At 47.4% G+C, this 27,509-nt stretch overlaps 2 protein-coding genes and 1 long non-coding RNA gene across 12 annotated transcripts in view; 2 read left to right on the top strand and 1 right to left on the bottom strand.

The window, feature by feature from the left end:
* Positions 1–1,730: 1,730 nt before the first annotated feature.
* On the top strand, positions 1,731–21,924 carry LOC138754750 (serine protease FAM111A-like). Of its 3 annotated transcripts, XM_069919532.1 has the most exons (5): positions 1,731–1,759; positions 9,797–9,858; positions 11,620–11,680; positions 16,832–16,881; positions 19,057–21,924. In XM_069919532.1, the coding sequence occupies exons 2-5, from the start codon at positions 9,820–9,822 to the stop codon at positions 20,875–20,877; spliced, it is 1,971 nt and encodes a 656-aa protein (XP_069775633.1). In that variant the 5' UTR covers positions 1,731–1,759; positions 9,797–9,819; the 3' UTR covers positions 20,878–21,924. The 3 variants fall into 3 exon arrangements, with proteins under 3 accessions (XP_069775633.1, XP_069775636.1, XP_069775634.1); XM_069919535.1 differs by lacking the exons at positions 1,731–1,759; positions 9,797–9,858 and adding an exon at positions 13,729–13,744; XM_069919533.1 differs by lacking the exons at positions 1,731–1,759; positions 9,797–9,858; positions 11,620–11,680; positions 16,832–16,881 and adding an exon at positions 16,903–17,038.
* Positions 7,805–26,462, bottom strand: LOC138754751 (uncharacterized). The gene is made up of 3 exons (XR_011351917.1): positions 26,309–26,462; positions 8,243–8,375; positions 7,805–8,167 (listed from the first exon to the last, which is right to left on the bottom strand). It is a non-coding gene; the product is annotated as an uncharacterized lncRNA (long non-coding RNA).
* Positions 26,157–27,509, top strand: part of mdc1 (mediator of DNA damage checkpoint 1) — a 74,198-nt gene continuing 72,845 nt past the window's right edge. For 4 of the 8 annotated variants that reach the window (XR_011351914.1, XR_011351915.1, XM_069919524.1 and 1 more), the window contains exon 1: positions 26,157–26,772. Coding sequence is in view for 5 of the 8 variants with exons in the window: in XM_069919524.1 (XP_069775625.1) it covers positions 26,652–26,772 (121 nt within the window). In the remaining 3 variants the exon portion in view is untranslated. The remainder of the gene's footprint in view (positions 26,773–27,509) is intronic. The other 4 variants (XR_011351913.1, XM_069919522.1, XM_069919526.1 and 1 more) reach the window with 1 other exon arrangement.

Genomic DNA, 27,509 nt, shown 5'->3' with positions numbered 1-27,509 from the left:
AAGAAATTGGAGCAGGAAAGTTGTGGCCCATTGAGCCTGTTCCATCATTGAGTGAGATCATGGCTGATTTCATTGTGGACTGTCTTTTCCCATAACCCACAATTCCCCTACAGTTCAAAAATCTATCTAAGTGCTGTCTTAAAACATTTAATGAGGCAGCCCCTCCTGATTCCTTGGGCACAGAATTCCACAGATTAACTACCCTCTGGGAGAAGCAGTTCCTTCTTCTTTTGGTCCTATATCTACACCTAAGTCCCCTAGTCTCAACAGGTTGGTGGCTGGATAGTACCCAGTAAATTACTCCCTATTGTGATGGAGAGGGATAGAATCTGGGAGGTGGGCTAGTTGGTGGGAATGAAGGGAGGACAAAATAGGATTTATGTAGGATTAATCCAAAAGTGTGTTTGATGGACAGTATGAACTCTGTGGGGTAAAGAGCCTGTTTACTTGCTGCACACTTCTTCATGAGCTTAAACATTGATATAAAGTATTAAGACAATCTGCAAACTTAATAACCAGTTAATTTACAGTAAAACCTCTGGTATAGGGCACCAATGGGGATTGGTAGATGCCAGATAAGTGAATTTACTGGTTGCTTGAGGCTTACAACAGGGTGGCCATTCCAAAGGAGAACATGGCCATAGATGACCATATATTTAAAATTAAAAAAGGTAAAGGTTCCACTATTGTCATGTAGAATGTAACATACATGAAATTCTTCAACTTTTGTCCACCGTAAGGCAGACAGAGAGTCGCCACTTTGTCCAGCGCCCCTCACAGAAACCTAGAGCACCTGGTGTTCCTACATGGTCTCCCCTCCAAGTACTGACCAGGCCTGAGCCTGCTTAGCTTCCGAGAGCAGACAATCTCAGGCATATTCAGATTATTAGGCTTCTATGTGCGTATGTATCACACACACATACGTACATACACACAGAATTAAACAGTATTGCGAAAACAAGAAATGCAAGCTCACTATATCGTGTAATATATGGTAACCTCTGACCATATCCTCCTTTGGAATAGCCACCCTATCTTACAATGCCTAATTAATACACCTGCATTAAGATCTTCCGATCCAGTTTATTGTGCTGGAGCCGGTCAGGACGTAGTCGATAGAGCTCCCTGAGAATGCTGACAATGATGGCGGCCGGTGGCCTTGACTGCTTCAGGCTTCTTAAGAAGTGCTGTGGTGCCTTCCTGACAAGTGAGGAGATGCTGCTTGCCTCAAGGAAGGGACGATGGCGTTGAATACCCAACTGTGGTTGATTAAGAGCGCCCTGATGGATGCACTGTTCAGGCTGAGGGCATTAATGTGTTGGGTCCAGGGGGAAGCTCCGGGCACCTCAGGGGGCATCTTCGGCTCCAGCACCTCCTTGTCCCTGTTTTTTGGTGACATCCAGCACCTAAAAGATTAGCCTTGCTCCCCTGGCTCCAGAAAGGTCCTCGGCGATAGTGCCAAGTCTTCGATGGCGGTCCTCATGGATGAAAAGTTTTTTGAAGTGCCAGGTGAGTGGCTGGGCACAGGATTCCTAGCTGCTGTCCTGCTGGAATCCAGGGTATCGGGGTGCAAGTTCCCTTGGGTGGGCGGGGTTACCTTCAGCCAGTGCTGCCCTCCATCACATGGAAGCCTGGGCCCACCATGTTGGAGTCGGGGAGGGAGGGGAAAATGGAGGCGGGAAACACCGTCAGCCAATCCGAGTCGACCTGCGCCCGCGCTGACGTCACTTCCGGCACACTCGCTCGGTTGGCGTCGGAGGTGAGTGAGATCGAAGGAACTGTAGGCCTGCGGAGCGGGTCTGCCCCTCTCTTTGGGGACAGGGAGTAGGTCTGCCCCTCTCTTTGGGGTCAGGGAGTAGGTCTGCCCCTCTCTTTGGGGTCAGGGAGTAGGTCTGCCCCTCTCTTTGGGGTCAGGGAGTAGGTCTGCCCTTCTCTCCGGGGTCAAGGAGCGGGTCTGCTCCTCTCTCCGGGTCGGGGAGCGGGTCTCCCCCTCTCTCTGTGCTCTGCCCCTCTCTTCGGGGTCAGGGAGTGGGTCTGCCCTTCTCTCCGGGGTCAGGGAGTGGGTCTGCCCTTCTCTCCGGGGTCAGGGAGTGGGTCTGCCCTTCTCTCCGGGGTCAGGGAGTGAGTCTGCCCTTCTCTCCGGGGTCAGGGAGTGGGTCTGCCCTTCTCTCCGGGGTCAGGGAGTGGGTCTGCCCTTCTCTCCGGGTCGGGGAGCGGGTCTGCCCCTTTCTCCGGGGTCGGGAAACGGCTCTACCCCTCTCTCCGGGGTTGGGAGCTCTGTGTACACGGATCTGTTGCTACTTACAGGCACTGGGGTAATGTTTATTAATGTTGAGGTTCTGGAATGGTGCAACCATATAATCATTTGCAATTGAGGTGTGTAGGGGATTATTTTTGCAGGTGTAGTAAATCTCACCCCTACAGGATTGTGAAGATTAAATCATTGGGGGTAGAAAAAGATTTTTCTTTGTTCTCTGAGGTAAATTGTGAACTATGGGGAGGCACAAAAGCTACAGATACTGGAATTTTGCTGAATAGAATTGCTGAAGGCATTCTTACAGGTTATTTCTACATATCCATGCTGTCTGACCCTTTGAGTGTCTCCCAGATAAACATTCTTTGTGTGAAAGCTTTGGGAACCCGGCACAGGATGTGAGGTCTAGGTAAATTAGCCATGACCTCAAGGTTTCCTCCAAATCTTCGACCACCCTACCACAAGAGGGATGTTCAGCCTGCCTGCCAGAACTAATGTTTTGAGGTTGGTGGGAAATTTGCAGAAGCTGGGGGTAACTTGTGCAGTGGCAGGGAAATCCTGAAAACTACACAATGCAATGTCTTAGCTGTCTGGTGCTGTGATCACTCAGCCACTACAGCCATGAGGCATGTGAATTTCTCTGGTGTGAGTGAATTTAGATTTACAGCATGATTTGCACGACCATTTGAGCATGAAGACCTTTTCAGCATTCACTGCAAAACCATCACGCAAGGAGTTGTGATTCTTCATATTCTCTAATTTGTGCTCCTGCATGGAATTCTAGTCCATTAACCTTTCATAAGACGTAGAGGCAGAAATAGGCTGTTCAGCCCTTTGAGTGTGCCCCACCATTGAATCATTAGCTGATCCACTGTCCCGTTCAGCCCCACTGCCCGGCCTTCTCCCCATTATCTTTGATGCCCTTTCTACTCAAGAATCTATCAATCTCCCTTATGTGCACTCAATGACTTGGCCTGCACCATGCCTGTGGGAACAAATTACACAGATTTGCCACCCTCTGGCCAAAATATTCTTCAGAATTTTTTTTTCAGACAGACAGCATGATAACAGGCTATTTCGGCCCCTGAGTCTGTGCTGCCCAATTTATACCCAATTAACCTACACCCTCTTTACATTTCGAATGGTGGGTGGAAACTGGACCCCCTGGGGAAAGCCCCTGCAGACACGGGGAGAACGTACGAACCCCTTACAGACAGCGCGGGATTCGAACCCCGGTCGCGATCACTCATGCTGAACGGCGTTGCACTAACCGTGCCTCTCAGTGTACGCCCTTCAATCCTGAAGTTGTGCCCCCTTGCCCTAGACCCTCCCACTGTGGGGAAGCAACCTTTTCAAAGCTACTTTGCCCGTGCTCTCAAAACATTTCAAATGTAAATTTGGACATTCAGCATGGTAGCAGGTCTGTTCAGCCCATGAGACCGCACTGCCCAATTGACTGACGATCCCTGTATGTTTTAAGGGTGGGAGGAAACCCATGCAGACATGGGGAGAACGTACAAACTCTTTGCAGACAGTGCCAGATTCGAACCTAGGCTGTAACAGCATTGTCCTAAATGTGCTGCCCTTCGATGACATACCCCTTCGTTCTAAATTCCAACGAGAACAGGTCAAAAGCCATCAAAAGTTTCTAATATAATAACCCTTTCATTCCTGGAATAATCCTTGTGAACCTCCTCTGAACGCTTTCTTAGGTCAGCACATCCTTTCTTAATTGAGGAGTCCAAAAAATGATCAAGTAAATGACCATTACCTTATGAAGCCTCAGCATCACATCTCAGCTCTGATAGTCTACACCTTTTGAAATGAATGGCAGCATTGCTTTTGGCTTCACCACTGACTCAACCTGCAAGTTTACCTTCAGGCTGTCCTGCACGAGGATTCCCTTTACGTCTGGGTATTTTCCATTTTACCTCTTGTTTTATAACCATATAATAATTACAGTACGGAAACAGGCCACGTTGGCCCTTCTGGTCCACACCGATTTACGTGAAACTCCACTAGTTCCACCTACCTGCTCCCTGCCTATAACCCTCCAAACCCCTCACGTCCATATACTCATCCAATCTCCTCTTAAGTGTCAGAAATGACCCTGCTTCAACTACCTCTTCTGGAAGGTCATTCCACTCAGCCACCACTCTCTGAGTGAAGAAGCTTCCTCTTAATGTTCTAAAGTTTTGCCCCCTAAGCTTTTGCCCCCTAAGCTTTAACTTATGACCCCTCGTTCCAATCTCCCCTACCCTCAAGGGGGAGAGCCTATTCACATCTACTCTCTATCCTCCTCATAATTTTAAATACCTCCTTCAAATCCCCTTTCAACTTTCTATGCTCCAACAAATAAAGACCCAGTCCACTCAATCTTTCTCCGTATTCTAGATACTGCAATCCAGGAAACATTTTAGTAAATCTTCTCTGCACCTTCTCTCCCTTATTCATATCCTATTGAAAGTAGTCTGCTTATTTATTCTACCAAACTGCATGACTGTATACTTTCTGACATTGTCCTTGATTTGCCACTTCTCTGCTTTCTCCTAATACTTTGCAGCCTCCCAGTTCCCTCAAAAACTACCTTCTGTTCCACCTACCTTCATATCATCTTGGCCACCATAAATCTAAATCAGTTGTTTTCAAACTTTTTTTTTGCCCCACTCACATCCCACCTTAAGAAATCGCTATGCCAAAGATGCTCTGTGATTGGTAAGGGATTACTTGAGTGGGGGAAAGTAAAGATTGAGAACCCAATGGTTACTGAAATATTTTGCTTGAGAAAGATTGTCATTGGCCCATTTCCTTTGGAGCTCTGAAACTGCACATAATAAGTCCATTGGTTATGATTTAAACAGTTTTCAAACGTTTTCTTTCCACTCACATACCACCTCAAGGGAAGACTTATGGCTAAAAACCATCGATCTAAATCATTAATATATAAGATGAACACCATGAGCTACTGGCAACCATTGAGAATATGATCCCTGTATTCCGACTCTCTGCTTCCTGCCACTCTGCCTCACTAGCATGCTTCACATTATACCTTGGGCTCTTAGCTTGTTAAGTAGCTTCATATGCAGCGCCTTGTCAAAGGCGTTCTGAAAATCGAAATACACAACATGCTGGCTCACTGAACAAGCCCTCCCCTTCTCCCACCCCCCAACCTCCCTAGTGTCTTTGGCCCACAGGTTTTCCTCTTTAAATCTTTAAAATTTAGACCTACAGCACAGTAACAGGCTATTTTGGCCCACCAGTCTGTGCTGCCCAATTTACACCCCTTTAAAAAATCTACTTAAATTGGACCATAAATCATTGGTCAAAATGCATTCTGAAGACCGGAATTCTAGGCTACCAATGGAGGCCAACGGTTTCTCTAGGACAGCATAGTTAGTATGGTGGTTGGCAAAATCGGGGGTTCGAATCGGGCGTTGCCTGTGAGGAATTTGTATGTTCTTCCCATGTTTGCGTGGGTTTCCTCCGGATGCTCCAGTTTTTTCCCACCCTCCAAATCCGTGTGGGGTTAGTAGGTTAATTGGTCACGTAGGTGTATTCGGGCTTGTGGGCCAGAAGGGCCTATTTCCATGCTGAATCTCCAAATTAAAAAAAAAGGTTACACAGTGCAAATGCTAGAAATTTGAATTGTTCTGATGGAAGGCTTCTGTTCACCAGAAGCATTAATTGCAGCATGGTTAGCGCCACACTTACAGCGCCAGCGACCGAGGTTATAATCTGGTGCCGTCTGTATGGAGTTTGTATGTTCTCCCCATGTCTACGTGGGCTTCCTCCCACCGTTCATGGGGGAGGGGGGGATCATAGGTTAATTGGGTGGCACAGGCTTGTAGGCCAAAAGGGGCTGTTACCAAGCTGTATTTTTAAATGTAATTAAAAAAAATAATCTCCCTCTGTGCATGGTATCGGGCCTACTGAATGTTTACAGTGTTATTGCCGAAATTTGCTCTGATTTTTGGGTGAAGGTTGACAAGACAGTTGTATTTTGAGTAAATGAGAGGTAGAGGTGTGTCAGTGTGAATGAAATCAGTTCAACCTATAATGTGATCCTTTTCTTCATCTCTGCACTCGGAATATTGTGGGTTTGTTTGCAATGCAAAGCACCTGATGTTACTGCAACCAATACTAGGGTTGGGTAAGGACTTGGGTCTGTCCAGCTATGAAACCTTCATCATAAAAGCCAATGGCCTCACATTACCAAAGCCATGTCTCGTCGCAGGAGAGTCAAGTAGTTATACAACATGGAAATCTACAGTGCAGTACAGGACCGTTGCCATATAGTGTTGTGCTGACCTAATCTACTCGAACAACTGCGTAGAATTCCCCTAGTGCATAACCTTCTATTTTTCTCTATGTAAATATCTGATAGTCTCTTCAAAGATCCTACTGTACCTGCCTCCACCTTCGTGGCTGGTAGTGTATTCCATGCACTCACTACTTTCTGCTTGAAAAACGTACCTCTTCTACCCCCCCTTCTACATTATCCCAGGCATCTTAAAACTATGCCCCCACATGTTGGCAATTTCAGCCCTGGGAGAAAGCCTCTGGCCGGCCACACGATCACTGCCTCTCATCATCTTGCGTACCTTTGTCAGATTGCCCCACATCTTCCGTCACTCCAAGGAGAAACGACTGAGTTCAATCAACCTACTCCAGGGAAGGTATCAATAAGATGGAAGAGGATGTTGCCCAGACTGCAGGAATTGAGTTACAGGAAAAAGATAAACAGGTTAGGACTTTATTCCCTGGAGCGTAGAAGAATAAGGGGAGACTTGATAGAGGTATACAAAATTATGAGGGGGATCGACAGAGTAAATGTTGATAGGCTTTTTCCACTTAGGGTGGGTGAGATACAAACCAGAGGATATGGGTTGAGGGTGAAAGGGGAAAATTTAGGGGGAATTTCTTCACACAGAGAGCGGTAGGAGTATAGAATGAGCTTCCAGCTGAAGAGGTAAATGTGGGCTCAATTTTAATATTTAAGAAGAATTTGGACAGGTACATGGATTGGAAAGGAATGGAGGGCTATGGGCTGGGTGCAGGTCAGTGAGACTAGGGAAAAAAAATGGTTTGGCACAGATGAGTGGGGCTGAGGTGGCATGTTTCTGTGTTGTATTTATTCTGTGGTTCTATCCTCGTAAGGTATGCTCTCCAATCCAGACAGCCTTCTGGTAAATGCAAACTCCCTTTAATATCCACGCCCTTCCATTGGTGAGGTGACCAGGTTTTGACTCAATCTTCCAAGTGCAGTCAAACTACAGGACCTGTATAACTGCATCATTACCTCACGGCTCTTAAACTTGATCCCACAGTTAATGAATACCAACACACCATATGCCTTCTCACCAGCATAATCAACCTGGACAGCAGGTTTGAGTGTCGTAAGGACACAGACACCAGATCCCAGCTCGTCCACGCTGCTCCCATTAACATTGTATTCTGTCAGCCCTGTTCAGGGAGAGGAAGCCCTATAGAATCCTATCCGGTAGAGAACTCTCGATATTTCTTGTTTTTTGATTTCAGATTTATTGCCAGAATACATACATGAAATCACATACAACCCAGAAATACTTTCACTGCAGGTGAAGGAGAATTACCACTTATTGGTAGTGCGAATGAAAGCTGTACTTAATGTACAAATAAAGAACTGTAAACAAACTGTGTAATACAGAAGGGAAAAAAAATCAATAAAGTGCAAAGTAAGAGTCCTGATTGAGTTGGTTGTTGAGGAGTCTGATGGTGTGAGTCTTGTGGCCCCTACTCCTCTTTCCTGACAGCAGTGAGAACACCGTGCGCTGGGTGGTGAAGGTCCTTGATGGTTGCTGCTGCCCTCCGACGGCAGCGTTCCCTGTCGATGCTCTCGACGGTGGGGAGGGTTTATTGACGTATTTCCAGCATCTGTAGTTTAAAAAAAAATTTCAGCCCATAAAATTTAACTTTAACTTCACGACAGAAGTTTAAATTAGTCCTCACCAGATTGTTCATGTGCTGAGTAGGTTGCTGTATTTCATCAAGATATATTGCTCCAGGGTAGTGGTTTTAAAACTTTTTCTTTCCACTTTAAGTCATCCCTATACCATCGGTGCTGTAGATCAGTAAGAGATTCCTGAAGGAGATATGTGAGTGGGGGGAAAAAAGGTTGAGACCACTGCTCTAGACCCAATTGTTACAAAAATATTTTGCTGGAGAAAAATTGTCGTTGGCCCATTCCTTTGGAGTTCTGAAACCGTGCATGGGCACTTGCAGGTGGCCAAAATCCCCTGATGTAAAGCCTCATATTATGTCCATATGTGACTGTTGGGAGGCCTCTTGAAAGCGCAGGAAGTGCATACGAGGCGAACTTTGTAACCCTCCTCCGGGAGGGATATTTGCCAGAGCACTGAGGTTCCCCCGGCACCTGAATGCAGCCACCTGAAAGCGGCTGCTAAGGGGATGACAATCAGCTGGCAAGCACCTGACAACCCCCCTCCCAGCTGCCCCTGCCCCCCAGTGTGGGACGTCAGGGCAGGAGCATCCGGCGCGGGCTGTCAGCGCTATATGGCTGTGGGGAGAGAGTGGGGCAGTGGGATCAGTGTGGGTACGCCCTGCGTGGGATGTCCCTGCGCTGACAGCCAGCTATCCCAACCCTGACAGCCCGAAGGGACAGGAGCCGGAGTGCGCTCCGTGGCGCCTCCCGTGAAGCTGTCCCTTTCAGATGACCAGCACTGCCATCTGAATGACCATTCCACAGGTCAGAATCCGCTTCTGCAGGCGTGTTCTTGGCAGATCATGCACCTGAAGAAACCTAATGAGGGACGATTAAAACAGTGGTTTTCAACCTTTTTCTTTCCAGTCACATTCCACCTTAAGTAATCCCTTACTAATCTCAGAGCATCTATGGCACAGTGAGTGAAAAGAAAAAGGTTGAAAACCACTGCTATAGGGCATCATCTTGTCCTTGCTGTTCTGTGAAGTGAGTGGGGGGGTGCGGTTAGTGAATTCTGATAGTTGCACAAATGTCCAAGCTGTAGCCCATTAATGAATACGGTGGCTGCAATACCATCTTGCAGTGACTGATCACTTGATCTAGGTTGGATGGTGATTCTTCCCCTTTTGAGTTCCTACTGTAATTACCAGCCATTCTCAACTCAGGCCACAGCACATTCAAGAGGGGTCACGCGCTGAAATAGAATTTTTTTTTGTTTTTTACGTAGTCGGTCAGAGAGAGTACAGATGACTGCTTCACAGGGGGGGGGGGGAGGGGGTGTAAACTTGGAGCAGAGACCTAAAGGGGCTGTAGCCAAGAATAGACTTGAGAATGGCGGCTCCACGCCATACATTTCCCCTCTAAGCCCCTTCCAAAGCAGTTACATTCAAACGTTCTTTTAGAAGTCCTGATGCCTCATGTTGAGCTGGAATTCTTACACTAGGATGTGAACGAGGGATCCTGCTGGCAGGGTGGACTCTTTTCAAGCTATTCCCAACCTTTGATGACTGCTCTAATGTAATTCTCCTCCTTCTCTCCATCAACCCCCACCGCCCTGTCAGTGCTGAGTGCCACAAACTGCAGCATGAGTTCCTCGAGCGATGAAGGCAGCAGGACACCGACGGTAACTAATCTTGCTTTTCATTATGAATATTCTGTTGCACCTCTCACTGGGTCAGCTGAGATACTCTCCATTGCAGTTTATGATTCTCAGTGCCCTTCCTCTAATCTCTTTCCCCGTACACTGAAGCAATTAGAACCACAGCACACTACAGGCCCTTCTAGGCCGTGCCAAACTATTATTCTGCCTGGTCCCACTGACCTGCACCCGGACCATTGTCCCTCGCATTCATGTACCTGTCCAAGTTTTTTTCGTGTCTAAATTGCGCCCACACTTAACAGTTCAGCTTCCCTGAATTAAACGGATCAAAAAGGTCTTGCCCATAAAATGTTCACAGTTGCTAATTTCTTGAACTGAGGCAAAACACTAAAAATATTCCACAGGTCAGGGAAAAGAGAAGTGGTGGCAACATATCAGAATATAGTCACAAAATTCATTGCTTTGCCGCAGCAGGACATTGCAAGCATTTATATCAACCACCTTACCAAATAAATGAAAATAGTGGAATAAAAAGACCATTCAGGGATCTGATGGTGGAGGGGAAGAAGCCATCCTTGTGCCGCTGGGCGCTTCTCTTCAGGCTCCTGGACTTCCTTCCCCGTGGTAGCAGAGTGAAGAGGGCATGGCCTGGGTGGTGGGGGTCCTTCAGGATAGAGACAGCTTTCTTAAGACCCCGCCTCTTGTGGATGCCCTCAGTGGAGTGGAGACTGGTGCCTGTGATGTTGTAGGCCGAGTTCACAACCCCCTGCAGTCCTGTGCATCGACAGCTCCGCACTTTTCAGCGATCCACAACTGTGGATACTTACAAGTTACTGGGACTTGAGGAATGAAGATCTAGGGAAGTTAGGACTTAATTCCACGGGGGGGGGTGGAAGATTGAGGGGAGATTGGTCGGAGGAGTACAAAATTATGAGGTGTATAGCTAGAATAAAATGCAACCAGGCATTTTCCCCACTGAGGTTGGACGAGACAAGAACTGGAGGTCATGGGTTAAGGGTGAAAGGTGAGATGCTTAAAGGGAACATGGGGGGGGGGGACTTCTTCCCACAGAGTGTGGTGAGAGTGGATAGTACGTGGATGGGAGGGGTATGGAGGCCTTGGATCAGGGTGAGACAAGGCAGATTAATGGTTTGGCACAGACTAGATGGGTTGCTGACCGTTTCTGTGCTGTAGTGTTCTACGCTTCCACTTTGAATGGATGATTTTCATCAGAACCTTTCACCTGAAGGAAGTTTGATTTGAAACTTTTAATTGTTTCTCTCATTGAATGCTGCTACCAGAACTGCTGATCCAATGAAACCCCTGGTATCCGGCACCTGTGGGGATTGGTAGATGCCGGAGAATTTTCCAGTTGCTTGAGATTGCATGATGCGTGACTGGCGCACTAAAGGCGAGGCGCGCCAATTTTAAACCTCCACATTTTTAAAAAACCTATTTATTTTGCGCGATTGTTGCATGAATTCCAGATAACAGGTTTTACTGATTTACAGCAACTGCCTTTTTTTTGTTTGCTTTTCAACTCGTGTTTTTTATGAAGTGTTTTGTAGGTTGACTTTTGAGGTGTTCCAAGACCAGATCTGGTGTAGTGAAGTTCAAACCTTTTCCTGTCTTAACAGAAGTAAGATTGTTGATCAATTAGTATCATATGGGTGTGCATTAAGGAGGTGATCTTCATGAAGACTGGGAGCTGGGATATGCGCTGGTGGTTTAATAAGAGTTCAGTTGAGCAATTCAGGCAGTAAACTGAACTCTTGTTTTGTACAGCCTCAAGATGCAAGTGGCCCCAGAAATGATGGGATATCTCCACAGAGTGGTATAAAGCAAGGTATGAAATGAACTGACAGCCTGTCTTTTTAGGTATTGGGAACTGGGAGACTGGGAATTAATTGAAACATGAATGCCTGCATACGCTGTGATTGGAGTGCTAGAGGAGTTCAGCTGGTTTTCAACATCCATAGGAGACAAGCCCCTTTCGCACCACCGGTTCCGTGTGGGTCAACCAGCTAATTTAGCGGGCCCATCATTCCTGGTTATCGTGCAGTGTGAAACATCCCAATCTGGCAGGGGGGGGGGGGGGGGGGCAAGTTAAATTCCTGTTAAATTCAACCTGGCTCCGACACTTGGTGGGGACAAGCGTCAGAGCCCGGCCGAGTTAACTTGTTAATCGCCTTCTGGTGGTGCGAAAGCACGACTTGCTCTTGCACTGTCACCTCTGGAGGTGGACCCCTCCCCCAACTTTAAAATGCCGGGTTGCCGATTTACAGGGAAATCATGGAGCGGGGGGGGAAAGAGTCCAGAGGTGCAGCACGCCGGGTAAGTTTACCCGCTTCCTAGGCAGATTGCCAGTATGAAAGGGGTTTAAAGATATATTGTCACTGTTTTGGGCCTGAGCCCTAGCAGAAGAGCAAAGAACAGGAAATCTCGAGAGTAGACAGTGCTGGATGGGGGAGGAGTCCAGACCAGCAAAAGGTGTTAATTGGATAGGATAGGGTGGGGAGGGGGGAAAGAAGGTGAGAATTGATGTGTGAAAGGAGAAAGGGAAAAGGGGGAAGAGACAGAGCTGGGGAAACAACACCTCATCTTCTGACTAGGCAACCGGGTGGCGTTAATATTGACTTCTCTGGTTTTCATTTAAATCCCCCCCCCCCTTCACTTCTTCCTCTGTCACCTTCCCCCAGCTCCCTCTTTCTCCCTTTTCCCTGACATAAATTCTCACCTGCTCCATTATCATATCCAATTAACACCTTTTCTTGGTCTGGACTCCTCCCCCGCAGCCGGCACTCTGTATTCTGAGGATTCCTGCTCATTCTGGTTATTCTTTGAAGAAGGGCTCAGGCCTGAAACGTCAGCGATATATCTTTGACTCCTATGGACGCTGAAAAGACTGGCTGAGGTCCTCCAGCATTTTGGTGCATTTTTGCCAGGGATTAATAACTTGGGTATTGTGTTGAACAACAGCTCCTGGCAGCTGTGGTTGACACAGACACCCATTATGTTTTTTTACATATAACTGTTGGATTTCTTTCTGTCGACACCTACCTTCCAGAGTGGCCGCTCACACTGGAACGGCCTGTGCTGGATGTGGGTCGACATCAACCGTGACGTATACTGTACATGCAACGTCGGCCTATTCACTAGCCCACTGTTGGAGACCGCTTGCAGGTCAGCTTAAACTGCAAGCAGCCCGCAATATTGTCTTGGGGTGCTTCAGGTAAAATTTAGAACCGGGGATGAGTCACTCATTTCCGTTCGGATATTTTTTTTTACACACAGACTGCGTTCTGGGAATTTGGGAATAATTTCCCAGAACACGGCTGCTGTGTTTTAAAAAAAACATAAGTAGATTGTGCACCAGTCTCGGTGCTGCATTCTCAACAGGTTCTCCCTGGAGGTCACAGCACATTTAAGTAAAAGCCTTGTTTTCTTTTCTCCTCATGTAACAATTTTTTAAAATGTAATTGGTAGAAGTACAGAAGAAGCCAAAACTTGCCTGCTTCACAGGGAAGGGGGCCCAAAGTTTGAGAATGGCTGCTGTAAGGAATGACCTTTCAGGGTTGTAGATTCAGGACAGAGATGAGGAGGAACTTTTTCCCAAAGAGTGGTGAATATATGGAACTCTCTGCCCATTGAAGGAGTTTGGGGGGAGGGGGGGTGGGGGCGGCCTTGGTAAATACCGTATATGCTGTTTTAGTTACTTGCGAAGTCTCAGCGCTCTCCCACCCCCCACCCCGCAGTCCGCCTGCTGTTGGCTCTGTAGAGGTCTTAAACAGCCCATTACAGCAGCCGACAGTGATTTATTTGAAAATATCCAAATAGACTTTCAACCTTTAAATGATGATTTGTTTTTAAAATATTGTGATTTGCTTTTAACAGCCTTCACTGTTCAGCGGTAAGTGCCATATTTTGTTTTGGGTGGGGGGGGGGGTCATCTTATTCAAAGCGTGTCACTCAAGATCAACATTTTAGTTGGAAATTCCAGGGGTCGTCCTATGCAGAGTTGTCCTATACAATGGCATATATGGAGGCTCTGATAGCTTAGTGGTAAGAACACTGGTCTTGTAAACCAGGGGTCACAAGTTTGTTCCTCGCTGGGGCCTCATTTCTGCGAGGGGTGCCGGACAAAAGTGGCGACTCTGTCTTCCTTACGTTGGGCAAAGTTAAATGAATTTCATGTATGTTACATTCTAAATGTAGTATTACGTGACCATAAGGCAAGTTGGATAGATTTTTACATAGTGGGAGAATTAAGGGATATGGGGAAAAGGCCGGTTGGTGGAGATGAGCCCATCATCAGATCAGCCATGATCTCATTGAGCAGCCGAGTGGGGTTGACGGGCCGGATGGCCGACTCCTGCTCCTATTTCTTTTGTTCGTATATTCTTAGGTAAAATCTGCATTTTATGCTATGAAATCCATTAAAAAGACCCCTCTGAATTAATGTTTTAGGTTCTGTAGTTTGCATGAAAATGGGGTGGAAGTGGGCATTTTGAGTCTGCTTCTCCATTCTATCTCAATCCGGTATTCTGACAGTTGCTCCCCCTCCATATCTACTAACATATTAACTACTTGGCCTTTGAAGCTGCAGTTGGTTGAAAATTCCACAGTTGAGTGAGGACATTTTTCTTCTTCTCAGTCCCAAATGTGTCACCCCATATTCTGTCACTGTAACCCCTGATTCTAGATTGCCCCCTCAAAAAAAAATAACCAGGGAAGCTAGTCTGTCTCTACCTTTTAAATTTCAATGAGATCCTTCTCATTCATTTTAACAACCGTGTGCATGTTTCAGAAATGAAATTATACTTTCCATTTTCAGAAAGGAGATTTGCTTTCTTTTAATAAACAGTAAGGCAAAGGATCAACTTAGTAGAGACATCAATGTCTAAAGCAGTATAACTAGAGGAAGGCAGAACGTTTAGCGTGAACTGTGTTCTAATCCAGTGCTCTCTGTAAGGAGTTTGTATATTCTACCAGTGTCTAAGTGGGTTTCCTCGGGGCGCTCCGGATTCCTCCCAACGTCAAAAACGTACAGGGGTGTAGGTCAGTTGGGTATAATTGGACGGCATGAGCCTGTGGGCTGAAAGGGCTTGTTACCACATCTTTAAAAAAAACCCAAAAATTGAAGTTAATTGTAGCAGGGTTAATGTAGTCATTCTTGACCATTTTTTGGCTTAAGACTCCGCTCAAGGTTTATGGGCCCACTCTCCTGTAAAGCAGTCATTTAGTTTTTTTTCTGTACTTCTCTCCTTGGCACCCCCCCATTAAGGATTTCAGTCCGTGGGCCCCCCTTGTATGTGCTGCTAACCCCATGAATTTGCAAACTTCTTTCAATTTAAATTTTAAATTTTGAGGAGGGTAACAGGCTATTTCAGCCCACCAGTCCGCGCCACCCCATTAACCCACATCCCCGGTATGTTTTTTTAAAAAATATCCAGGGAAAACCCATGCAGATGTAGGGAGAATGTACAAACTCTTTCCAGACAGCACGGATTCGAACCCCGGTCGCTGGAGCTGTAAAGGTGTGGCGCCAACCGTACCGCGCCGAATGACACCCCTTGAGATCGGCTGGGTCAGTGTAAAAAATAATTCACTCGTTGAATGGTAGATGTGTGGAACTGGCTGCCTGAACAAAGTTGAAGAGGGAAACGTAACACTACACAGTACCTAGATGAGCCTTGAGCCTGCAGTGCCACGGACTGAGGCTGGGAAGGGGGATTCATCTGGCATTCATTCTGTCCATTGAAACGATGATAGTCAGAATGGCTATGCGGTATCTGTAAGAAGCTTGTACGTTCTCCCTGCGCCTGCGGGCATTTTCCCCGGGGGCTCCAGTTTTCTTCAAAAAAAGTAAAAAACACTCCAGGGAGTAGGTTAATGGGGTGCAAATGGGGCGGCATGGACTCGTAGAGCCGAATTGGCCCTAAATTTAAACTTTTCCGATTTTTTTTTTTTTGTTCATGGACTTGTGCCTGACCCATGTTTTGAGCAATGACCCTTCTTCAACTCAGTCCTGAGCCAGTCTGAATCACAGCAAGCATTTTCTTCTGATTGTTGTTTGAACAAATGTGGACTTTCATTATGGTCCAGAGGATTATTCCGCCGTTGGTTTTGTTTTTACTCGTGTAACGAGTGACATTTAGGGAGAAGTGCCAGATTTAATCCAAAAGCAAAATAATGGTAAATCTTCATTCCTTTCTGCTATGTGCCAGTTTTAGAATTCTGAAGCTCTGGTGCACTCTCCCATCTCCTGCAATTATGGAAATGCAAAACCTGTACCGTTAAGACAAAATCAAAATCAGCAGGTCGGGCAATGGGGAAAATGCCTTTGTCATATTGGATCTGCAATCCTCGTCCAACGGGAAAGAGAGATTCAGTCTTTAAGTCGAATAAAAGATGCGTGGAAGAGGTGTTGGGGGGGAAGTATATATATATAGAAATGCAATGACTCGTTGAAGAGTGGTGGGGGCTGAAATTGTAGCAGGTGGCTGGAAAAATGCACATGGAATTTGGGTTTGACACCTCCACCTCAATCCGCTTGGAATGGTACCATAGCCAGGAGTCAGAAAGCCCTGAAAAGGAGGAGAGTTTGTGCGAGGAGGTGGCGTTCAGCTCATACCTTTCTCCAATGCTGCTTTTTACATCCGTAGCCCAAACAATCACTAGACACTGAACACTCTTGTGGAAACTGGTGCCTCTCAGTACGCCATTCTGATGTCAGCCTTGACCATGTGCTGAGTCTATGGAGCGGACGTTGAAGATTCAGCTTCTTGGCCACATCATAGCTGATCATTCTATCTCCTTGCGGCACAAAGTTATAAAGCAGATTTTGGAACAGTCGCAATTAACTTGTAGTTCAACTAATGAAGATTACTCAACTGGAATACCCAAATAAAAGGATTCTCTTCCAGCACACAAAGACGGTTTGTCTAGTTACTTGTGGCTTTTGTTTTAGTTTAAATTGCTTGCATTTTCTTTTCAGATTCCGATTGCTTAGGCCAACTTACTGAAGAAAATTACCAGTATTCTCAGGTACATATTTGGTATAAGGCATTGGTGAGGCCACATTTGGAGTATTGTGTGCAGTTTTGGTCACCTAACGACAGGAACGATAGAAAGAGCGCAGAGAAGATTTACTAGGATGCTGCCAGGACCTCAGGAACTGAGTTACAATGGAAAGGTCCAACAGGTTAGGACTTTATTCCCTGGAACACAGAAGATTGAAGGGAGTTTGATAGAGGTATTTTAAAATTATGAAGGGTATAGACAGAGTAAATACAAGCAGGTTTTGTCCACTGAAGGTAGGTGAAATACAAATCAGAGGATATGAAATGGGAAAAATTCAAGGGGAACTTCTTTACACAGGGAGCGTGGAACGAGCTGCCAGCTGAGGTGGTGAACGCGGGCTCATTTTGAACATATAAGAAAAATTTGGGCAGGTACATGGATGGGAGGGTGCAGGTCAGTGTGATCAGGCAGAATAATAGTTCGGCACAGACTAGAAGGGCCAAAGGGACCTGTTTTTTGTGCTGTAATGTTCGATAGTTCTTTGGTAGAGCGTAATAGGTGTCAGTTTTTGGAAAAAAAAAGTACTCGTTATCTCCACTGAAAATAATTGAAGTGAAACTCTACTCGAGGATGCCTTGTTAGTAGTTTGGGTGAGGGGTTTGCTGCTGCAGGAAGTGGGAAGATGCCAAGTTTGTGCATTTGTCTAGTTCCATGGCTCTTCGCTTGTTCCATTGCTCCTCTGATAGCATCTGCAGTTTGCATGAGGGGACGCGGTTAATTTGATCTGGGCTACGATTGCAAAGCAGACGTTACTCTGGGAGTAAAGGTGAATGGTCATTGATGAAATATTTGTGTTTGGCTGGTCGGATTAAGGTCTGCAAATATTGGTGAATGGTGACCAGGATGTTGACTGGATTGGAGAACGTGTCTTATGAGGCGAGGTTAGCAGAGCCAGGGCTGTTCTCTTTGGAAGGAAGAAGGATGAGAGTTGACGTATTGGAGGTCTACTAGATTATGAGAGGCATAGAACAGGTAGATAGCCTGGGACAAGAGTAGCAAACACCAGAGGACACAAGGTGAAGGGAGGAAAATTTTGGGGAGACATCAGGGGTAGGTTTTTTTTAAACACAGAGAGTAGTGGGTGCCTGGAGTGCCTTGCCAAGGGTAGCGATGGAGGCTGGTAGAATCCTCATCATGGCTTGGCTTTGTGAGCAAAGATACAGGAAGGATCGTAGACATGGGCACGTCCTTTGAACCTGCACAATGGATTTTTTTTAAGGGGGAGTTCAATGTTTGCAGTACTGGCCCCACTCTTTACACCCGGGATTTATCTGCCATGGCCCAACACAGCCAGGTCCTCAGGTGTTAGGTCTTTTCTTAGATGGTTGGCCTGACGAGGCTAATGAGCCCCATCTGCCCAGGTTTGAAATCAGAGTTGTCCTTCTCTTAGGCTGGCTGCCAACCGAGGTGAATGAGGCCAGACCACCCGTCCAGTTATACCGCTGGACACTTGCAGCAACCTCAGTGAAAACGGGGAGGTGGGGGTGGACACCGACAAGAAGGTGTTGCTATGGACTCACTAACATAGGAAAGGCCATTTGCAGTCTCCTCCTGCCTGGTGAGCCATATAGTGGCCATGCAGCGATCACTGCACCGAGAAAGGAGAGGCAATGTATTACGTGCGCACTTTCCCTGGGTGAGCGGCACTTCAGGCCCAGACACCCGTCCCCCAAGGGACATTTAAAAGACTTGGACAGGCACATGGATGCATGAGAAATAGAGGGTTGTGGGTGCGAGGTAGGGAAGGTTTCTCTTGCTGAGCAGGATTCTAACGGTTGGCACAACCTCAAGAGCCAAAGGGCCTGCCCTGTGCTGGAATGTTCTATGATGGACAGAGGCAGTTGATCAGCAGATATCAGATGGGGAAAGAGGCGAGAGGGCAAAAGGTGGAGGCCATAAATGGGTGGAGAGGGGAGATATGTGGAGACTGAGGGTGGGATTCGATGAGAGGTTAGGAATGAATGGGACCAGATACAATTGGGTGGCACTGAGAGGAACTGGGGATGGGGGAGGGGGGTGGTGGGGAAGATTCCTGTTGGGGGGGAAATGTGGGTGGAAGAAGATGGAACCAGAGAAGGGAGGGGGATGAGAAGAAAATTGCAATCTGCTTGAATGCTTGACACAATGCTTTCGTTCCAGCTCAAAAACACCAGGAGTAAAATGGCGAGCGATGCTCTCCCACGGGATAAGCGAAAACTACAGTCAAGCAGGTGCACTGAGGAGTTTGTCCCAAAGAATGGGAAGATTCTAAAGAATGACGACCAGTTTGACTCGGGCATCTGTGTTGTGCAGAATTTGCCGAAGAAGGAGTTCACATTCAGCGTGTGTGGTGACCCGGATAATATCCAGTACGCCTTCACTGGGGATCCAGACGACACCTTGCTCTTTGCGCTGAATTCCTCGTGCGACTTTGAGGAGAAGGTGAGGAGCGATAGCACCGTTCTCATCTACGGAGAGGGCCCGCTGAAGGGGCTAGTGAACTTCGACATCCTCTGCCGCTACCTGCCGCAGCTCACGCATTTCCGGCTTCTCTTCCTGCGGGCTCCGGGCCGGGATGCGCCAGAGCGCCCGGCTCTCCCCCACTCCTGGCCTGAGCGGCGCCACGTCCTATTCTATGTGGAGCCGAGTGGCAGGACAACGGGCAACACCACCCTGCGCATCGTCCTGACCGACCGCATCGCTCAGGGGCAGACCAAGCTCTGCGTGCTGGGCTTCGAAGGCGACACAATCCGGCAGGCGCTGACCAAAGATGGCCGCTTTGACCCTCGGGTGGACGACGACACCCACAAGCTGCTGGAGAAAGTCGATCCCCCTCGCAAAATCCAGTTCAACAACGTGGTGGACGGCCTGCACGACCGGAGCTTCCAGGTGGAGATGAGTAGCGCCAAGAAGAAGCAGCCCTTTGATGAGGCCAGCAAGAACTCCAAGCCCAAGTTCAGCAAGCAGGCGGACGTTGGCAAGAAGGAGGCAGACGGGAGGGGGCCGGACGCCGGGCGTCACCCATTGCCCAGGTGGCATGTGGAGGCGCGGCGGGCAGCCATGCTGAAGTTCAAGCAGACCATCTCCAGGAACGCTGAGCTCGGCGGCATGTCTGAGAGACAGTACTTGAACCGACTTCACCAGGAGGCACAGTCGCCCATTCCGGCACATGCCATCCGCCGTGTCGCCGAGCGCTTTTCCAGCGTGGGCTGCCTGATCTGGAGATCTCCCACGGCACAGGGGGGTGGCACCTGCTTCCTCCTCAAGGACCGCTACATTCTTACCTGCTACCACGCCGTGGAGATGCTGGCGGAGGGCGTGGCGCCCGAGAGGTGGCCCTCCATCATCCAGGACTTTGCCCAGGTCTACTTTACGTACGAGGAGGATGGCCAGAGAGGGCGCCCACTGAAGCTGACAGGCTGGCTGGAACTTTACGACCAAGCACTTGATTACGCCCTGCTGGAGTTGGAGACCTCCCCGGGCGTCCCTGGCCTTATGGAGCTCTGCATCCCCCCTCCAGAAACCGGCAACCTCTACATTGCTGGCCACCCCGATGGAGAAATAAAGAAAGTCTGCCCCTGCTCCGTCATGTGCGGAGATCGGCAGGGAGCCGGCGAGGCCTCGCAGCACCTGGACAATCTGCGAGCCGTTGTCACTCGAGAAGATGCCGAGAGTTACCTGCCCGACATGGTCTTGGTGGCGAGCTACGCTTTCAACAGGGTGAGGCACCCCAACATGGTCCCCTTCAAAGCTGATTTCCACCACGGCGCCTCAGGTTCCCCGATATTTAACTCCGAGGGATGTGTCGTGGGGCTACACTGCGGGGGCGAAATCCAGAAGAAAAACAAAGACCCTGAGAAGTTCTACATTGAACTTGGGAGGTCCATTATGCTCATTATCCGTGATATAATTCACAAAAGTGACATCACAACTGAAAAATCAAAGCAAATCGTCGGGGCTTTGCAGAGTTACTTCAAATGAAGTGCATGTGGGCACCAAACAGATTGCGGTGCAGGCAGGAGAGCTGGATGTGGAAGTTATGTGTATGCAAAAGGGTGCGATTTGAGTATTGTTTTGAAGGTTCCCCACTGAAAACGAACTTACCTTTTGCAGAACCTGTAGTTCATTAGAATAATGATTAGAATTACCCTTTAGCTTGCATGTATTTTAAATATTAGCGCCCTTGAGGAAAATATATAGGGGCCTGGTCTAACACTTTACACCAACCAAGCACAAAATAACCATTGTAGAGGTCTGTGTTTGGGGAAGTGCAGAAACCGAATTTTCCTTTGGCCCAAATTTCTAGACGACCTTTGCTTTTCCTAATTGGGGACAGGGCTAAAGAGGTGTCCTTGGAACTGAATTCTAACCAGCGCCCATCTTACTTGAAACCCACTGAACCATTCTCTGGAAGCCTGTCATTATTTTCTGCACCGCTCGTTTCTCCTAGCTGAGCGAGCCATGCGCTGGCCCTTGGAAGTGAGCCTCATGCACCTCCGCCGCTGGCTGGCTGTTGGATCGTCTGCATTAGTTTTTCAAATATTACTTTGTGTCTGCTATTTGAGAACTCAACGGACATCTCATTTTTCTTTTGTTTTGTTTTGACCAAAATTTGTGTTAATAGTTTTTATTTAAAAAAAAAAGCCAGTCAGTTAAATGGGCTTTAAAACCAGTTAAGGACAGAGGTTTAAGCATTTCTGTTTGAATTATTTCCACCCCTTACTCAATCCCAGCGTCAAAAAGTGATCAATGTTATCACAGGGCAAGTCACCCCTCCCCCTCCCTCCATGCTTCTGCAGAATGCCAGAAAGTCCCAGATTATACATTTGTTCTTGTGGCAACTTAAAAGGATTCTTGTTTTTCTTTAGAATGTCTCCATTATTGGGGCAAGTTGCATGTTTATGTTGAACATTAGTAACCAAAAAGAAAAACTAAATACAAAAGGAGCCTTCTGTTATTGCATCTCTGACCAAGATCATTTGAGTTCACCTTGAATTTGTCAGAATAAATTCTGCAAAGTTGTTGAAAGAGGTGGTAGTCTCTCTTTTGTTTTATAGTTGTAGACTTGTGAGAATATTTTCCATTGCAGAAATTCTATAATGGCGATGAAAATCAGTTCAAGCATTTAGCCTCTGAGAACTGGAATTTCATTTTTTTCCCCCTGCTCTTCAGTTCAGTTTTCACCATCGATTTCTCCCTCCTCCAAGTTTCTGTTGGCAATAAGTAACCAACTTTCTTTTTTAAGTATTGAAAAAAGCATGACTCGCGCTCGGTACTAATGCCATTGATAAGTTATTGTTGCTGAGTGCTGCAGCTATCCAATCCACGGCATGTTCATCTGCGACTGATGATTGATGGAAAACGATTTGAACGACTTGGATTTTGCAGATTTTCCAACTCCTAGCCCTGACCATGCAACGCGCGAGGGGCATGGTTGGCGCAACCCTGTCACAGCACCAGTGACCTGAGTTTCAATACGGCACTGCCTGTAACAAGTTTGTGCCTTCTACGTGCCTGCGTGGGTTTCCTCCCACTGTTCATAATGTTTACAGGGCCTCAAGGGTCATTTGGGCGGCGTGGTCTCATGGGCCTGTTACCGTGCTGCATGTTGTCTAAACATTAAATAATTCGTTGCTCTTTAGTTCACATTTCTGATCTATTTATCAAACGTGTTTACACTGTTAACTGTAGGTCTGCTGATTGATTAGAGGTTTAATTTTTGAATTGCACTTGTCTATCACAAGAGTACCAAGTCCTTGTGCCAAAACTAATAAAGACTCAACACCTGATGCTTGTTGCATCTGTATCCCAAATGCTTGTCATTTGTGACTTGAGGATGCTGACAAGATACCAAATGACAGGATCCCATCCTGCTTTCCACACGAGGGCATTTTTGGTGGAGGCATAGCTTGTTGACTAGAAATAAATTATTCTGATCCAAGTTTAGCGTGGAGCTGTTAGTCCAACGGTATCACAGCACCAGTGTCCGGGGTTTGAATCCGGCGCTGTTTGTAATGAGCTGGTACGTTCTCCCCGTGCCTGCATGGATTTCCTCCCACTCTTCAGAATTGTACCAGGGATGTTGGTCAATTGGGTGGCACGGGCTCGAGGGCTGTATGCCTAAATTAAATCTTTAAGTCGAAATTGTTCCGAAGGATTTTCCATTCATTTGCAACAGATCGAATGAAATGTGGCACTGGACCAGAACTTTTATTAAAAATATTTTTTTTTCTCTCTTCATTTAACCTGAGAAACCCCCCCCCCACCGGTTTTTTGTGCTCTTGCTTGCATTTAGAATTATATCTTTTCCAGTTTCCCATTTGTGCATAGTTGAATATACCTATTTATGTCCAAGATATGCACATCCAAAATGAATACATAAGGTTAGTAAATCTGAAGAATACAAATTCTGCAGATTAATTGTTTAAGGTCCTTTTATCTTTCTCTGAAACATGGAAATTACTCTGTTTAAAAATAGCAAGTTGTGCTGCTTCGCAAAGTCCTATCAAGACTTACCTGCTGGCTTTCTCCATGGTTTATTAGGGCCCCACGGTCAGCGCAGCAGTTAACATTGGCCTTCACATTCAAATCCCGCGCTGTCTGCAAGGAGTTTGCACCTTCCCTTGCCTGCGTGGGTTTCCTCCGGGCACTCTGGTCTCCTCCCACCGTTCAAAACATACCCGGGTTTGTAGGTCAATCAGGTGTAATTGGTCGGGACTAGCTCGTGGGTCAAAAGGGCCTCTAACTGTGCCATATGTCTACATTTAAGAAAAATATCAGATCTTTCTGTACCAGGGGAAAATATTGTTTACCTTTTTCCTGACTTTTTCTTTGCTTTCCTCCGGCATTTTTCCACTTTCACGGTTCCATTCTTGCAGACTATATAAAGTTAGTAAATCCTAGACATAATCAATAATGTTCTTCAGGGAACCCAAGAAAAGGGGGAAATCAGATAGCAGAGAATAAGAATTAGATCAGGAAAATAAAATGGTTACCGAGGGTTAATCAGATACAGGAAGTCTGGTTTGATTTTTTTTTGCCTGAACCCAAGGCTGCTGTGACCAATTGTACCATTTTGCTGGCTTTGTAATTTAACACAAGCTAATTTGTGGAACAAGTATTAATCTGTGAATCAAATGGCTAACAAATTTTCATGATTAATATTTAGTATATAGTTCATGCCAAAATATTTTCTTTGTAAAGCAGATAAAAACTTTAAAATCATGGATAATTGGTAAAATGATGCATGTCAGCCTTTTTAAATAGCGATTTCTTTGAATTTGTTTCAAAATTGTATCCTCTATCATTTATATGTTAGTTGCAATAAAATTATTGCCCTAGTTAACTTGGATATTGTCTTGAATATTGTTGGATGTGATGTGTGTTATCTTCAAGCAGGCATTGGTGCCATTGGTAAAGTCCCACTTTTAGAAAAACAGGCTGAGTGCATAAAATTCCTAATTAAAATGCTTATCCACGATGAAAGTTTGAGGAACGTTGGCCCAGATGGAATGTAAAATGTACAGTCCCGAGGTAAAGATTGGGCATTTCTTTGAAAGTCCGCCACAGATATTGCCAAAACTCCGCCAAAGCTAAGATTAAAAAAAATTCAATAAAACTAAAGGCCGCGAAGATTGGGTGGGTAAAAAGAACAGGATCCACTATCTAATTCAGTTAGAATATTGGTGGGTTGAATGGCTGGCATAGCGGTTGGTGCCACGCCTTTACAGTGCCAGTGATCAGGACCTGGGTTCGAATCCTGCGCTGTCTAAGGAATTTGTACGTTCTCCGCATGTGCGCGAAGGTTTTCTCTGGTTTCCTCCCACCATTCAAAATGTACCGGGGTGGAGATTCATTGGTTGGCACGGACTTGTGGGTCAAAATGGCCTGTTACTGTGCTGTATATCTAAATTTTTTAAAAATGTAAAGTTACAGAAGAGTACATGCCCTTTGGTCCACGATGTTTTACCGACCTATATTCAATTCAATTTATTGTCAGTAATAAAACATGAAATTGTAAAAAAACTTAGATATACAGCATGGTAACAGGTCCTTCCAGCCCGTGCTGCCCAATTATCCCCAAGTAACCTGCAACATTTTGGAAACCAGAGCATCTGAAGGAAACCTGCATAGACACGAGGGAACTTACAAATTCCTTACAGACTGCACTGGATTTGTACCTGGGTAGCTGGTGCTGTTGTGCTAACCGTGCATCCCACTACAAGGGAGAATGCGGGAACTGATCACGCTACTTCTCGTGTGCCAGGCGAGCACTCCACCATTTGAGCTAATTCCCTGCACGTAGGACTAAACTCAAGGATGATTATAACTAGAACAGGATGATCTTTTCCTTTTCCGTCTCTAGTTCATCTCTCGATCCCTTCCACTTCCATTCACAAAACTTCCCCCTCTCTCTCTCCCCCCCCCTCCATCACTTCTCAGCTTCTTTCTCAACTGACCTCCCACTTACATCCACCTGTGAATTGATTTTGGCTCTGTGTTTGGATACAGAGAAAAGCGAAAGACAAAGCTGCGGGAAAGACAACTGGGGAAGTGGGGGGAGGAATGTTTAACAGAGACCGGAGAAGTCGGTGTTGATGCCATCAGGTTGGGGGGGGGGGGTGCCCAGACGGAAGATGAGGTGTTGTTTGCGGGTGGTCTTGGTCTGGCACATCAGGGAGTGAATTAAAATGGGCGGCCACGGGGAGATTCACGCTAACGTGGCGGATAGAGCCTAGGGGAAAAAAATCTCCCAGTCTGTGGACCTCCATCTCAATCTATCTTTTATTTGTGAGGCACAATTTACACTTATTGGAAGTGCAAAAAAATCCGACTCAATGTACACATGCAAACAAACTGCAATGCAGAGAAGAATAAAATCAGTAAAGTCCATAAATGATCCTCCGACTGAGTTTGTTGTGCCTGATAGTGGAGGGATATCTGCCTCTTCTCTAGCCCACCTTTTTAATCGGGCGCCTGTCTGCTTTTCGCTCACGACTTGACGAAGAGCTCAGGCCAAAACAAAACCCCCTTGGTGCTATCCTTTTGCTTCCTACAGACCCTGCTGAGTTTTGTGCATCGTCATCGTCTTCGGGTCCATGCCAAATTATTATTCTGCAGCCTTGGACTCGGCGACTTCCCTGCGGGCAGCCGCCCGTGAAACTGTGGCTGGGAAGCAAGGGTCGAAGCTGAAGCCTCCACCGTAAGTCTCTTCCGGGAGGATCACGTGATCCAACCGTCACGTGATCTGTGGCGACAGAGTGCGATGCGCGCCGCTGACCGTTGGTTGTCAGATCAAGAGGGAACGGCAACCGAGGATTAAAAAGCCGCACTAGAACAAGGTGAAAAGCATCGAAGGAACGAGACGATGGATGTTCCGCCAAATAACAGAAAAAAAAATAAGGTTAAATACCTGGCTGTTTAAAATTGACCAATCGCAGCACTCATTACACTTGACCTGGAAGCACCGTTCACAACCACTTGCGGGACCTGTGCTGCGTTTTGATGGGCAGGTTCCTGGCCCAATCGCTAATGGGGATTGACTCGGAGGCGGCGAACGTGCGCATGCTCTCTGGAGGCCTAATGAGAAGGCTGGATGAGGTGGGGGGGGGGGGGTAGTAGAGCCAATCGAAACGGAGCGCGGCTGCCAGATGGACGTGCCCTATGGCCAATCGCGAGCGCCAATAGTCTGCGGGAACGGAAGATGGAGGGAGCAGAGGGAAGATTTTGAGAGGTAACGTTGGCGGCCAGAGGTCATGGACGACACGCAGCAACTTGTCTGGAATTGCGAGGAGCAGGAAGAGGAGCAGGGAGGGTCCGAGCGGGAGCCCCGGGCACGGCTCAGGATGTTTGGAGGCTCCAAGCAGGCAAAGACGGGTGAGGGTCAGGGTCCATAGTTCTTTATGCAGCTCCCCTCCCTGGAGGTCACTTCCCCCCCCCACCCACCTCCTTGCGGGTCTCCCCCTCCGCCCTGGCGACTCCTTCTCCCACCCGGCGTCCCCCGCGGCTCCCCCCCACCCCCCGAGGTCCCCTGCGCCTCCCCCCCCCACCGAGGTCCCCTGCGCCTCCCCCCCCCACCGAGGTCCCCTGCGCCTCCCCCCCCCACCGAGGTCCCCTGCGCCTCCCCCCCCCACCGAGGTCCCCTGCGCCTCCCCCCCCCACCGAGGTCCCCTGCGCCTCCCCCCCCCACCGAGGTCCCCTGCGCCTCCCCCCCCCACCGAGGTCCCCTGCGCCTCCCCCCCCCCCCGAGGTCCCCTGCGCCTCCCCCCCCCCCGAGGTCCCCTGCGCCTCCCCCCCCCCGAGGTCCCCTGCGCCTCCCCCCCCCCCCCCCCGAGGTCCGCTGCGGCTCTCCTACTCCCCCCAAGGTCCCCTATGCCACCCAATTTGATCCATGGCTGCTGGTGTTATAATAGCGTTGTGCTAACCGTGGCACCCTTTTACATAGGTTGGCCTGTTCTGTGCAGTAATGTTCTTATATTCAATGTTCATACAGTATGACTTGGTCACTTTTCCTTATTTTACCATACTTCAGCATTTCCAGGAGCAAGGTAAAGGAATAGATTTGGGACAAGCAAGGTTCGTGCTTTTGTTTCTGGATAAAACTAATTTGTTCC

The sequence above is a fragment of the Narcine bancroftii genome, chromosome 2 (assembly GCF_036971445.1).
Source record: "Narcine bancroftii isolate sNarBan1 chromosome 2, sNarBan1.hap1, whole genome shotgun sequence".
NCBI classification, from domain to species: Eukaryota; Metazoa; Chordata; class Chondrichthyes; order Torpediniformes; family Narcinidae; genus Narcine; species Narcine bancroftii.
This window is presented reverse-complemented; position numbering and strand designations above follow the sequence as displayed.

Excerpts from the sequence above, each read along its gene's own strand:
- LOC138754750 (XM_069919532.1), top strand. The coding sequence starts at position 9,820 with ATGAGTTCCTCGAGCGATGAAGGCAGCAGGACACCGACG. Across the intron at positions 9,859-11,619 it reads AAGGCAGCAGGACACCGACG|CCTCAAGATGCAAGTGGCCC; the intron begins GTAACTAATCTT and ends TGTTTTGTACAG. Across the intron at positions 11,681-16,831 it reads ACAGAGTGGTATAAAGCAAG|ATTCCGATTGCTTAGGCCAA; the intron begins GTATGAAATGAA and ends TTTTCTTTTCAG.